Consider the following 15,155-nt stretch of genomic DNA (forward strand, 5'->3'; position numbering starts at 1 on the left):
CTATCTCACCCCATACACAAACTTGATCCAGACTGCCAGCAGCGCTATCTCTAGGATCAGTATTATAGCCAGGATCACCACGTACTGAAATGTATTTGAACTAGACTAAACCTATTTGAATATTGTACTGAAAAATATTGAACAGTCCACTGAAAAGGTTCAAAAATCTACTAAAAAAGTATTCAACAATGCTGAATAGTATTTAACAATCTACTGAAAAGTTTCGGAACAATCTACTAAAAAGTATTCAACAATGTATTGAACTATACGTATCAATGTATTTAAATTTTAAAATTATTGAACAATGAACGAACTAATGTAATACAATTGTAAGACATTTAAAGCTGCAGTTTCACAGATTTACCATTTTTACAACTTTTTTAAAAAAAATCTTGGAAAGGGCAATTTTTTGCGTAAATATCTGCAAACCAATAATATAAGATTGCTGACAAAAGATCAGATCGCAGATTTTCATATTTCCGTTCGAAAATTAATGTTTTATGGCTTAAACCATTACTAATTGTTTAAGAAAAATGCATAAAAAATCAATTTTTGAACTTAATATAAAAATCTGCGATCTAAAGTTTTGTCAGCAGTCTTATATAATTGGTTTCCATGGATTTTCACAAAAACTGGCTCGTTTCAAGACAAAAAATAAAAAAGTTGTCAGAACGTTCAATCTGTGAGAGTGCAGCTTTAATGAACAATGTACTGATTATCCATCAACGAAGTGAATGTGTATAGCATTGAATTATATATACAGCCATGAACCGGTTATATATTGTTCAGTAATTTGCTCTTCATTGGGATCACATGTCCATTATATCTGAAAGATTCATTATCTAATGAAACTACCAGACACACGAGCAACGTTTTTGCATTATATTACCAGAATAAGCATCCCTTTCTTCCTGAAGCACGCGCCAAACCCGCCGTCGGCAGAGAGGAGCAGTGTGAACACACCAACAACGATGACGATAGCGGAGAGCGCCAGGATGCCGTCCCCGACATTAATGCCACCGAAGTCAAGCTGACGTAACATCTGGAGTATCCGGTTGTCGCCGACCTTCCCCGCCCGGACAAACACGCCCAGGACTATCATAGCAATGCCCAGTAGCTGGACGGATAAACAACGAATCATTTACCGAATGTTGGTTGTATATATGTATTATTTTTATCTCAGTCAAGAATAAGGAAACGTAGTTTCAGTATGTCAGGTAGAATAATGCATATTTCTTTAAAAATAATAATTTATAAAATCATATTGAATTTGAGAATTGTTATGCTGTGTTTTTGCCGATGGATTTAACTTCATAACAAACTGAGATTGGCTATTGATTATTTGCGTTGATATTAAAGAAATAGTGAAGTTACTGATTGTAATCGGAAGCAGAATCTGCATACTTACGGCAAACCAGATGTTGAGGACAATGAGAAAACATTGACCACAGCGGGCACCGGCCCCGAAATCCTTTAACCCCATGCCTGAAATACATTGAACAGTATTGAGATAAAAAAAAATGAGTCATGTATGCATTTTTTATATAATATATACTATTATCATTAATTTAAGTGACTATTTTTTGTATATTCATGTGGATCAAGTGTTTGAAATATGACAAATATAGTGGTTCTTTTGTTTTATTAATATATTTTTTCTATTTTTTCTATTTTTATTTGTTTTGAATCAAACAATACAAACCTGTTTTAAAAATACGTTTGTATTTAATTACCCAAATGTTTTTCAAATTAAAATGTATATAATCCAACACAAAATGTCTGCGCGTTCGTCTGAGAAAATCACTTCGAAGTCACAACCCTATTTTTCCTCACAATACAACCTCTCCGATTCACAAATCACCATGAAATACATCTGAATAAGTGAACAAATATGGGAATGCATGTTCGATTTTGAAACAGCAACATCCCCATCCATCATACCCGCTCCCCGGGGTCAGAGTTTACCCCCGAGGGTGATGGCTATGCACTTTGGAATGTGAAATTATGCATTGACAAGCCTGGGATATGTATGTACTGATTGATTATTGACACTTAAATTATCATAGACGATTAGTTATTAAATGTCCATTTGTTAGTGAGTACGTGTGTGTTTTTAAAAAGAATCATCTTAGAGGGAAGTTTTATATATCCGATTTGAATAAGCCTAATATTTCCTTACGATATTGTGTTGTTCTGCTAAGGTAACATTTAGGTATTGGTTCGTTTGCAAGCATCGATGTTTGGCCTTTTGTATTTCCCTTGAGTGCTATATTGTGTTAACGAATCACGTTAAACAGCACCCGAAACAATACGTCTTAATTAGTAATATCAGTCCTATGCATTTGTACAGAATCTTCATTTTCCCTTAAAAATGTCTGGAGGTCAGTAGTGTTTGTTGTTAAAACAACAGGGAGCTCATGAAACCAGCAGATTCCATACTCTAAGAATCCTTCTTACCATTATTAAATTACAAATCACTGTCTTGACTGAGAAGAAATGGCCAACATATTGTAAATGACATATTCTGGAACTTTGCAGTCAGGATGAGATAAATTATTATTGGCTTAATTTATACTAAACTTATAAAAATACACACCACATCTCAGTCATTCTCTTACATTTTCCGTCCTTCAATCAGTTACAACCTTTTCTTGTTCACTAATGGGATTTCATTCAAACTTCACAGAATTAATGAGCACCATGGAAAGGCGTGTTACGCATAACACATGTGTTCTTAACTTTGAGGCAGATCAGTTGGAAGTCAACGTTAAAAAAAATGGATTTCATATCAATATATTGTCTCAGTCATATTTTGTTGTTTAATATAAAACTACAGTCACACGAAAGTCTGCCCAAGCGGACCAAACACAGACCACCCCGGATTAACACGGAACTGGGGTTATCCTGGGTGAAATTGAGACGACGTTCCCTCGACGATCTCAAAGCATCGGACCAGCCAGGACACAACACTGCACCACAAGGGAGGAACGCGGATCAACACGGAACCAACTCGGAACCATCACGGATAACCCCAATATCACCATTGAAGCCTGTTGTATTGACAATTTGACCCGGTTTATTCCATAACACGTTGATTTAATGGCATTTTTACACGTTATTGCCGCCGCACTGAAGTGCGCGCCTAATATGGAATGGGAATTTATTTTAGTTAGTGGTGGGAGCGGTTTTTAATTTGATTGACAGTTGGGTTTTATTGTTATTTTATTATGATTAAAAAATGCAAATAGATGGCGATTGCATGGGTGTTAAAAATGCTATATATGGTTGAATAGATTGTCTTCAATTTATCTTCAAAACATTATTTCGGAAGAACGACAAATAAGTTTAATAACTGTTCCCGATTCATTTACGTTTTCCGATTGGTTATCTGTAATCATGTGCCGGAAATGTAAAATGTGTGGACCGGTAATTATGTGAATGGGAATGTTTTATTTTGTTTTGTTATGTTTACTGCATTGATAAACCATGAGGTAAGCTGTTTTCTTTAATTTAATCAATATCGGAATAAAATGTTCACCTAACTATTTGTTAATGTGTTGAAGGTGACATTAGTAAAATTTCATTACGATTGCCCCGAGTTGTTTTATTTTTAGAACACAACACAGTGCGCACAAAACGATTGGTCAAGTAAGTCATGTGAAAGATGTTTTCGCGGGAACTTCATAAATCTTACACTTTCATTAATTCAGTTTAAATAAAAATGGCCTTTAAGGATTATTGTTTTAATATAGATTTCCTGTTATATATACTGTTACTTATTTATGTTTGCAACTTTCAGACGAAATGATAATGTTTATTAAAGTACTTCAAAAATTGTTATTTCATATCACTTCTTTATGACGAATCCCCAATATAAAGAGGAAACTTATCCACTTATTCTTCCCTTCAAGTTGTCATTCCAGCATGGTGACGTGCCCCCCCCCCCCCCCAAAAAAAAAAATAAAAAAAAAAAAAAAATAAATAAATAAAAAAAATAAAAAAATAAAAAAAAATAATAATAATAAAAAATATAAGAACTGAAGTGTACAAGAACAAAAACTCTTTTTTTAAGCGAATTGCAGTTATTCCCTTTGTACTGTTTCCTGTCCGGAGCATAACTGTTTGGAATTTCATTAAACATCATTCAATGGTAAAGCACAACGAGAGGAAGTGCAGTGCACAATAACTATAGCTGTATTTCAGCTAATTACAGAATGTTTGCCCTTTGCCGCCTTTTCTTGACCAGAGCATTTCTTTAAAACTACGTATGGTATTGCAATAAAACTTGGTATATTGATAGGTGGCAATGACAAAAAGTACAGTGCACAAGCACCCTAATTCTGGCATGTTCATTAATGTACCACCCCTAATGAAATTTTCAACTTGAAACTCTTCAACTTTAATGCTTTAGCTTATGCTGTTAAGCAGAATCATGAGTACAAATATTTTGAGAAATTCATGGATGCGGTTCGATGCACCATAATATGCTTGTTAGCCTTGACATTCCTTGTTTTTCAACATATAACAAATGCATAAACTATTAAACGGCGCCCTTTGATGCTTTGCATCAATGGTCTTTCTTGTGAACACCTAGTGCACTCGTTACTAAAACATGCTGTAAATTTCACGTAACACATTTCTTGCCAAATCAAAATAAATACATTTACGATATATTGATAAACATGTTTGTTTGAGTTCAAAATGGTAGACCAACATTTATACAATTCAGAATAGAACTTATTAAAGCATTACTTATGAACATGTTGACTCGACGTTTCATAGCCCAACTTGAAACATTAACATTTTATAAGAAAAATGTTACGTTTTAATTGTTTCATATCGAGTATCATACATTATTTCAATAAAATACTAATGATATAAATAAAAAAATGCAGTTAGTTATGAAATAATTTTATTACTATATATGACAAACTTCGTTGCTCATGCCATACCTGAAGTGTCATAACCTTGCCGATGGATGATTTCTATCCTGCTGCCAGTGAATACGCCGCTTGGTTGACAAGAAGACCATTATCGTACAGTTGAATACACACTTTCTGGGCATCGAATTTCTACAAATTTTAGATAAATGTTCTTAAAGGACCAAAAGATATTTGAATTTATTTTTCGAAAAGTGAATTTGAAAGAGGAAAACATTCTGCATTGTAATCCGCTGGAAGCTAAGCGTAACTTTGGGTGACCAACCAAACCCTTAAAAAGGACAAAAATCTAAAAATCATACGATAAGAACAAAAACCATCATCTACAAGGGCAAGAACTATCCTAACATATATGTAGTAAGTAAGTTGACCTGTCGAAAGACTAATTCGTAAGAACTGTTTATAGAAATAGTAGCGATAAGCTTTAAGAAAATTGTATTACAGTTGCATATTTATTTAATAGTATTATATTATGATTAAATTTCAACGGTGAGGCAATACTGGTAACCGAATATATATAGCAGGATTGGTACAAGAAATGACGTTAAAGGGGGCATAACTGAGGGACACAACATTTTAACATAAGCCCCCTCCCCCACCCCCAAACCAAAATTGAAATATATTAAAATGTTGGCAAGGAGAACATTTTAACAATTTCTAGTCCAAACTGATGCTTTTGAGTGTATTTTATTACTGTTTTCCACCGATATTGACATAAAATACATGTATATACTTGGACAATTTTAGAAGGGACGCGCGCCAGTTGCCCCCATGCAGCCGCTAGTGTATATAATAATACATTGTTTAATGCGGAAAGAAACTACCGAAGCTTATCCCATGTTGTCATTTGTCAATGTACAAATCTTCACTTTTTCACAATGTTTTTTCTGTGTTCCAAAACAATTCATTATTTAACTTTGACAAAAACGATGTACGATTAGTTCAACTATTTTTCATTAATTACTCGGCCATCCTTCCTGATATAATTTTAAACCGGAGTTTCATAATAGAACGCCTCGTTTCTGCAAGGCGCCAAATAATGATTTCATCGATCATAGAGGTCAAACCGCTGGACTCGGGATGGACACATCTATCAACAGCGTCCCGATGGTCCATATCTGCATGGCATGTAATTGGACTTACTCGATATATCACGTTACACCTTAATTTTGCTTTGCATGCTGAGATTCAAGTTCATTTTTCGGCGATAGTTTTAACCTAGATGTTATGACAAATGACATAGATTGTAGACCAATCAAATATTGTGTTAAATGATAAATGTAGAAGAAATAAAGGAAATGAACCGTTTTGATTGGTTTAAAGTTGACGATCCTACGAGAAGCACTTATAGGATGAAGTTTTGAAATGAATTTTCTAAGGATACTGACTTCTAATTGCTTTCTTTAAGCATTACCTTTATATGAAAAGACATGAAATCTTTAATATATTTAAGTGCAAACTATTTAGTTATGTTTAAAACATGATATGTTATCAGTTATTTATCATTAATAAAGAGACTCATGACTCCCCTATGAGCCTCTCGTAATCTCCAATTATGTGACTCGTGCTTCTAATCGGAAGACATTGGTGAGTTAGTTTAATATAGACTGAAACTAGAACTCTGTTGTTCTTCCCAAAAATAGTCTCTGAAATTCCCAACTTTTAGAAAAAAAATGCAAACAAAAAGCAATATTTTTTCCCTCACAAAATCCGAAAAAGATCGAATAATTTCAAATCCAATGTGTTCTTATTTGTAAACAAAGCGAATATATATCGAACAACAATTGCCTAAATAGGGATATCTGATTTTCAATGGTCGGCACTAACTCGCAACCTCGCTCTGATATTATATTGAATTACCAAAATATAGCTTTGAGAAAAGCAAACTAGTTCAGGAACTAGCACTTATGAACTGATTGTTGATGACAATATAACGGATTGTTTATATCATCACGGACCTGTTTATAGGTCCGTGATATAATCAACAATTAACTACATATTAATATCAGTTTCTTGTTCGGAAAAATAAATTACTTCTGCTGAACCCAAAAGTTCTAAAAAAAAATATGTGAAGTATATCATTTAGCTGTTGTTAATCCTAAAATACCATTTCTGACACTCTAGTGATAAAAACTTCGATGCCTTTCATCATTCTGATGAGTCAGATTAATGCCATAGTGATTACCATGATGTCTTCTTAGTACAAATAGTTTAAACATAAAAGGAACTGTATAATTATATAATGAAATAAAACTTGGCACATACTAACGCACATGTTTAGCAAACAATACAACTCTGCCATTAATATTATTGAGTTAGAAATTTGTGTAAAAATTAACTTTTTTCGACTTCGGCAATGCTTAAAACAATTCTGTTATTTTAATAAAACAATATTCACAATTTAAGTTCATACTGCTCTCTCATACATTCTTTATCACCCTGTACACACTTTATCACCCTGTACACACTTTATCACCCTGTACACTCTTTATCACCCTTTACACACTTTATCACCCTTTACACTCTTTATCACCCTTTACACACTTTATCACCTTGTACACTCTTTATCACCCTTTACACACTTTATCACCCTTTACACACTTTATCACCCTGTTCACCCTGTACACTCTTTATCACCCTTTACACACTTTATCACCCTTTACACACTTTATCACCCTGTTCACCCTTTACACACTTTATCACCCTGTACACTCTTTATCACCCTTTACACACTTTATCACCCTGTTCACCCTGTACACACTTTATCACCCTGTTCACCCTTTACACACTTTATCACCCTGTACACTCTTATCACCCTTTACACACTTTATCACCCTGTACACTCTTTATCACCCTTTACACACTTTATCACCCTGTTCACCCTGTACACACTTTATCACCCTTTACACACTTTATCACCCTGTACACACTTTATCAAGTAAACTTTTTTCTCCCTCCTCAGATAAGTAGATCCAATAATTTAACCATGCTAGATATTCTTATCTTGCCCACGGGCGAAGATAAAATGCCCGTATGGAACTCCTTTTACCACATTGTAATTACCTCCCTTGTTGAAGACTGTCGTCAGTAGCATCAAGGAAATCGTGTCTTATGGTAATATTTAGAACGCTAATTAATTATTTCTCGCTTCAAAGGTCACCATAAAACAGTTTTCAGGCACCATTCAAGAAATAATGCTTCATTCTCCTTAGAACTATTTAAAAAGACCGATTTGACTATTAACATTAACTGGATCACTGCGCGCATATCCATGACAACCACGTGCTATCGCATATCCATACGCAATTATTTTCACTAAGCAAAAAAAGAGTTCCAGCAAAAAATACATTTTTACTTAATTTTGTTTAACTGAGGTGGGAGAAAAAGCATCTACCATAGCCGCTCGTATAAGATAGGTTCATCCCGACTCTCGCGCAGGGTGTTTTGCGGAAACTCGGTAAACCTCGTTTCCGCAAAACACCCTACGCTCGGGTCGGAATGGACCTATCTTACACTCTCGGCCATGGAAGATACTTATAATCTTTTTTAAAGACATTTCTTGTTTTATTTCAGTACTGCGTCTTTAAGGTCTTTAAAGAAAACACGTGTCTAGAAATGTGTAAGCAACTTGTATTTTATTCAGTATATGAATGCATGCATTCTACAATGATATTTTACTCAAAGTCATTTTGCCATTTTAAAGAGTAACACTCTAAGTACGTATATGAATTTTTTTTTGTATTTAAAAAAAATGTAAACTATGATACTATTAAATATCATTCAACTAATTCAACAGTGTTAAGAAGTAACACGGCTTACAGATGACATTAAGTAGGAATACATTGTTTCCCTGTAACAGTGAATGTACGCTGAGATTTATTTAATACCCCTGGAAGTCATTAAAACCTGAAAACATCTGTATCGGAGGTTACAAAAATGATCAAACATTTTATAACTAGCCACATTTAGAAAAATACATGAACAGAAACATGTCTTGAGCAATACCGTGTGGTTCAAATATTCAAATCCGTGCCGCATTAAATAAAAACAAGATGTTGTGCAGTGTGTGTAACCCCCGTCCCTCTGGCGTACCGAATACTTAATATCCTATTCTGTTTACGTGTATTTTATGACGTCACCGGCCTACGATGGGCGTCGGCCGAAGTGAGAACATTAATTTATTACCTTGGTGCCAGTCGTGAGCAAGTGTATAGCACTGACACAAGGGACAAGTATTTTAGTGGTGATGCGGGTGGTCGAACTCAACACTCAAGTGTTTTACCACTAGAATAAGGCATCGGCCGCCAGCTAGTATCGTTGGTGTTGCAAGTGGATAGCATATTTTCAGAATACATGTAATCATACGTTTATTGCAGAGTGTAGCTTATCTGGGCAAATGTACTGAGCTGTTGGACAAACGAACTAGCCTGTTAAACAAGAGTGTGAATTCTGACACCAGACGTACATGGTCAATTACAACTTTTGGCGTCATTAACATGACGCACGTGACGTTTATAGCCGTGTCCGGAAACAAGATGGCCGCAAAAGTCGACACTCTTTTTCTCTAGCGTAACCAGGAATATTCAGAAAATAACTAAAAAGAATACAAGTTTACTGACTTTGGGAAATAAACAGCGTTTGTTTGAAAAAGTCACTAATAATAATGAAACTTTTTCCTTTTTTCGGATTTGAATATGTATTGTGTATGTTACTATGGATACGGACTGGTGAGTGTATGATTGAGCACATGCCTCTTCCTGGTGGACTGCAGGAGTGTTTCTCGCGCTACTCCGAGCGAACGTCCATCACAGAGACGGTTGGGGAGTCCATAGCCTCGTTCTGTGTAGGGCAGTACACGTGGTCGGCGGCCAGGGAACACGGACTGCCGGGATTCAACATCTCTAGGCAGGTAGGCTCTACAGAGAAGATATTTTCTTAAGCTCTGTAATTGCCTTCTGAAATTTCACTGGTTTGGAATTATCAAATTCTACAGTCCATGAAAGATAATGGTTAATGAGGAATACCAGTGGTCATTTTAAATTTCAATTTACGAATTGTAGCATAAACCCGAAACATAAGAAAATCATAGAAGATTGTTTTACCGTTTGCAGGCATACACGTGGGTACAGGGTCTGGTTACGCGTTCCAGCCTGGGAAGATCGAAGCGACAGGCGGTAAGGCTGAGGATCCGCAAGGAATACCGCCGGATGTCAGACCTTGAGCGCGCCACATTTCACAGGGCTGTCAACATGCTCAAAGCTGACACGGTATATAGTCAAATTTAAGCCTGATGTAATTATGAGATTAAAACAAACTATTAGACTACAGAAAATCAAAATGGGTGCCAAGCGCTATTGGTGAATTTCGGACTAGGGCGTCTTATCAGGACACCACGAGGTTTGGTTTCTGGTAAAAAAAACAATCCAAACCCTGTGGCTCAAGCTTGTAGCAGAAATAGATCATTATCATTTCATCTTACGTTGACGTCGAACAATTTTTAGTTTTTATTAAAGAAATGCATCTATATCTTATAGCTGCATCGGCTTAAAAACAAACATCAACATTTCTTTACCCTCCCGCAGACCGTGGCCCCGAATATGTACGACGCGCTGGCGGCCATTCACCAGGGAATCATGACGACTGCGGCTCACGGCGGACCCAACTTCCTGGGATTTCATAGGGTCTACCTCTTGATGTTAGTACAGCGCTTTTGAATTATTATTATTATTATTGTTTGTGTATGTGTATGGTGGTTGTGGTGGGGGGGGGGGATATACTTTGATATTTGGGTGACATTTTATCAAACGACTGGTTTAAATTATTCCTTTTATTTGAACTCATGAACGGTATCAATGGTTATTGCCAAACTATTTGAGGTTAGAGTGCCAAGCTATATATTTTATATCAACACTTTTGAACATTGTTATTCAGAATAAATATTTATTCTTCTTTTCAAAACACGAAACGAAAATTTAAACAATGACGTCAATTTTGCAGGTTTGAAAATGCTCTTCGTCAGAAGATTCCCTCAGTTACCGTACCGTACTGGGATTCCACGTTAGACCAGCCAATGTTCAATCCGACCCGGTCAGTTATTTTCACCAACTCCTTCTTAGGCAACCCCTTCGGTATGGTCCGGACTGGCCCTTTTGCGGGCTGGACCACATTGTCCGGACCGCTCATCCGAAATTCTGGTCAGTCCGGACAACTGTTCAGCAGTGCGCAGATTGCGAGGATTCTTTCAAACGTCAGAGTTGCGCAAATTACGGAACCCAATGCGCACCTGAATACCAGTCTGGAGTTTCTCCATAACCAGGTCCATATCTGGATAGATGGACAGATGGGTTCGCTGGAAACCGCCTCCCACGACCCTATATTTTGGATGCATCACGCGTACGTTGATTACGTTTGGGAATTGTTCCGTCGTAATCAACGTCGCTTTGGAATCGATCCCACCACAGACTACCCAGCATTTGTGAATAACTCTATGCACATGGCTGCGTTTCCAATGGGCCTCGCAAACTTCCGGAACATTGACGGCATGAGTGAAGTTTTTACGTCAAGCATCTACACATACGAGACGTCACCGTCATGTTCTCAGCGGATGCCGGATTGCGGGTCGCCGTACCTGAGATGCGTCCGAAGAGGGTTTCGTCCACTATGCGTTTCCGTGGACTGGTAAGTAAAACAACGTTAATAATTACGTCAACCGCCAGAATATCGTTCTGCCCGTAAGCTATACATAACTACGGCTTATAACATTATTGATAAGGTACTGTTGGATCTAGGTATTCGACCATTACATTAATTTCCTTTATGTATTGTGTTGACTTTTTTATGTTTATAATCACTATAAATCCATAACACCGTTTTTTATAATTACGTCAATCTCTTATTCTATAGGTCGGGAGCCCCACGCTTTAATCCACTACAGCATACCGTGTTTGGTGTTGCGTCAAGGATGGCCGCGCAAGCTCAACAGATCGCTTTGATGAATACTGCACGTGCTGCGCAGGCACAGAGGACACTGCAAATGCAGATCGCACAACGACGGATAACCGAACAGCGCTTACAACAGCAGCGGATGATAATGTCGCGACGGCGGAACAGGTTACCATTGGCACCCATGTCGCAGTTGGGGCCTGTCGGAGAGGCTGAAGGGGGCGGCGCTGATGATGCCCTTGAAACGCAACGACTCCTGCGACGAAGAGCTGCCCTTCTTAGAAAGAGGAATGCCCTGTCACGGAAGATTCGTAGAATAAGAGCCGCGATGCTCACCGATCCTAGAGGAAGCGCTTTCGACGAGTCAAAGATCATTATCAATAACGCGTTTTTAAAGAAACAACGAGTACCAGCAGAGTTGCCGAACAGTAGGCTACCGATCCCGCAAAATGTCCAAAACACCACAAACTCCATTCCGCCGCTCGATCAATCAGTGTCGACTTGTCCGGCATTGCCGGTGACTCAGGGATATCAAAACACTTTCAACATGAACGGACACAGCAACATTCGCCAATGGGTTTACGTTCCCGTAAAAATCGTGTACCAGCGTCCGCCGACATTTTCAAGTTACTCCTCTTTTCCTATCGTGGACGGAGAGGCGGAAGCAGAAGACATTTACTCTTCTGCCGCCAATCCAAGCATGAGGAACTTCCTGCAGATGGGCAAGCCGGCGTCATATTCCCGTTGTGTTGACCAGGAGAGCGGTGCCGGCCGAGTTTACGTTACGTCAAAAGGATTAAACTACATGGGAACGTACAAAGAGTACGCGGTAGTTGATCACAGACTGGCGATTTCTATAGCAACGGCGTATGTTGCAGTTAAATCTCCACAGTTTGGGGCGTCTGAGGTGTTTCTGAGTGCTTACGACTCATGCGGGCGCGTCTGTCAGCCATATTGTAAACTGGCGAGTCAGCCTGATTTCCAGAGATGTACCGGGGCGTTCCGTGTGACGTCAACAATGCCGCGCCTGTACGGTGCTAATTACGGTGACGCCGTGACTCATTTATGGCAGTTCAAACGTGGCGACTACTGTCCGATGATGCAAGACAACAACATATACATACAGTTCCATTGTAGCTATAGAGATACATGGCCGTTCGGTGCAACCGGAAGTGGGTCGCCTGTGTCATTAGGAGACAGAGGTGGCGGCGGACAGGGAACACACGCAGGACATCCTGCAGGGATGGCGGAGGTTGCACCAGAGGTCGAGCTTGAGGCACCAGAAGTCCCTGCGTTTCCAACAGCGGGCACCTCCGGTGTGAGTCATGTGATTCCTTCCGGTGTCCAAGGTAACCATCATTTTTTTCAAGTGCAACACATATTATATTCCCTCACTTTTATGACGTGTTACTTTGTTTTGCAGTTTCGGCCACACATCTATTTCCTTTGCAGTTCACGTACTTAGCTTCTCCATTATAAATCCCAAAACATTATTTCAGGATGTCACGTTGGCAACGGTTGTGTTGTATCATCTGGATGTCAAATGTGTCAAGAGGGCAAAAAGTTCCCATGCGTTGGCTCGTGCGACTCCTACGCCACATGCCAACACGGGAAACTCGTTCCAAGCATGTGCTCGAGCAATTTATGGTTTGACCCGGCGCAAGGTCAATGCGTGCTAGGTCACTGCTTTAACAACCAAAAACAATGGTGGCATACCGGAAGTGGCTGGAAATAACGTCATTGATTTAAAAAAATTCTTTCATGACATGTTTCTATATATTATCAATACAATTTTAAGTATGTCAACATATGTTTTGTTTTTTGAGTTGACTGCTTGATTTACATATTTATTTGAATTGATTGATTGATTGATTCAGTCACTAATTGATTGTTTGATTAATTAATTAATTAATTAATTTATTCATTCATTTAATTAATTAATTAATTTATTAATTTATTTATTTATTAATTTATTAATTAATTAATTAATTAATTAATTTATTTATTTATTTATTTATTTATTAATTAATTAATTAATTTATTTATTTATTTATTTATTTATTTATTTATTTATTTATTTATTTATTTATTTATTTATTTATTTATTTAATAAATGAATGAATGAATGAATCATTCATTCATTTATTCAATTGTTAATTCATTCATTCGTTCGTTCGTTCGTTCGTTCGTTCGTTCGTTAGTTAATTAATTAATAAATTAATTAATTCATTCATTCATTCATTCATTCATTCATTCATTCATTCATTCATTCATTCATTCATTCATTCATTCATTCATTCATTCATTCAATCATTTATTTAATGTATTTAATGTATTTGATTGATCTATATTTAATGAATTTATTTATTAATTAATTTGTTTGTTTGATTGCTCGTTCGTCCGAGTATTCATACGCTCGAGTGTTCGCTCATTCGCTGGTTCGTTCGTGTGTTTTTTCGACCGTCGCTATCATCAACAGAACCTGTCACTTGTTCAGTCCATCAACACATCGCTTTATGAACACCATTGTCAATATTGTCTGGTAATAAATTCATAGCAGCCGACTGCCTTCGACCTTTGACAAAATCAATTAATCATTTATATAATAATAGCTCAGAGATATTTCGAACAGTTCAAAATTCAACATGCGGGGACATATCTATTCCATTTGTGTGTTCGTGCGTTCTATTGAGGATTTCGTAGTTTTTTACTTTTAAATCACATTTTCACTGTATGGACGGAAGCAAGAAAAGGTAAGGTCAATTGCTTATAAATTATAAAGTTATAGATATCCTTTTCATATAAAAATAATAAGTCCCTAATTTTCTGGGACAAAAAAAAATATACAAATTCCAAAATGCTCAAGTTTGCAATATTAAATAGTTCAAATGACTTTAGCTTATTATTGAGATTATTGTTGACTTCGGTTTGTATTAATTAGTTTACCCTTTATACTAACAAATGGGTACTTTATCCATTCATTTCTCCCTTATCAAGAATTTTACAAACTTTCATTGAATGAACTTAATGATTATATAAGGTTGAATTGAAACAGACTGGTGAAATATAACTAAAGTTTGTAAAGTATTTTTTTGCATAGAAACAAGAAAAATATTTTGAAGAACAATCAAAAAAGAAAATATGGGCATTTTAGCAAATATACTGTAGTTACGTATAAATAACCAACATTACGAATAAGTACGATTTAAAATAAATTATGAAAGTATGTATGCTATTTCTTTTTGTCTTACGTCTTTGTTCATTTTTTTTAGC

At 36.7% G+C, this 15,155-nt stretch overlaps 2 protein-coding genes across 2 annotated transcripts; one reads left to right on the forward strand and one right to left on the reverse strand.

The window, feature by feature from the left end:
• LOC128244156 (uncharacterized) lies at nt 1-1,483 on the reverse strand. The gene is made up of 3 exons (XM_052962172.1): nt 1,409-1,483; nt 890-1,117; nt 1-84 (listed from the first exon to the last, which is right to left on the reverse strand). The coding sequence occupies exons 1-3, from the start codon at nt 1,481-1,483 to the stop codon at nt 1-3; spliced, it is 387 nt and encodes a 128-aa protein (XP_052818132.1).
• Nucleotides 1,484-9,687: 8,204 nt separating this feature from the next.
• LOC128244157 (uncharacterized) lies at nt 9,688-13,617 on the forward strand. The gene is made up of 6 exons (XM_052962173.1): nt 9,688-9,849; nt 10,052-10,207; nt 10,523-10,635; nt 10,938-11,618; nt 11,844-13,231; nt 13,382-13,617. The coding sequence occupies exons 1-6, from the start codon at nt 9,688-9,690 to the stop codon at nt 13,615-13,617; spliced, it is 2,736 nt and encodes a 911-aa protein (XP_052818133.1).
• Nucleotides 13,618-15,155: the final 1,538 nt, after the last annotated feature.

This window comes from Mya arenaria, chromosome 8, assembly GCF_026914265.1.
Source record: "Mya arenaria isolate MELC-2E11 chromosome 8, ASM2691426v1".
NCBI classification, from domain to species: Eukaryota; Metazoa; Mollusca; class Bivalvia; order Myida; family Myidae; genus Mya; species Mya arenaria.

Excerpts from the sequence above, each read along its gene's own strand:
- LOC128244156 (XM_052962172.1), bottom strand. The coding sequence starts at position 1,483 with ATGGGGTTAAAGGATTTCGGGGCCGGTGCCCGCTGTGGTCAATGTTTT. Across the intron at positions 1,118-1,408 it reads TCCTCAACATCTGGTTTGCC|CTACTGGGCATTGCTATGAT; the intron begins GTAAGTATGCAG and ends TTATCCGTCCAG. Across the intron at positions 85-889 it reads AGAAAGGGATGCTTATTCTG|TACGTGGTGATCCTGGCTAT; the intron begins GTAATATAATGC and ends AATACATTTCAG.
- LOC128244157 (XM_052962173.1), top strand. The coding sequence starts at position 9,688 with ATGCCTCTTCCTGGTGGACTGCAGGAGTGTTTCTCGCGCTACTCCGAG. Across the intron at positions 10,208-10,522 it reads ACATGCTCAAAGCTGACACG|ACCGTGGCCCCGAATATGTA; the intron begins GTATATAGTCAA and ends ACCCTCCCGCAG. Across the intron at positions 10,636-10,937 it reads CATAGGGTCTACCTCTTGAT|GTTTGAAAATGCTCTTCGTC; the intron begins GTTAGTACAGCG and ends TCAATTTTGCAG.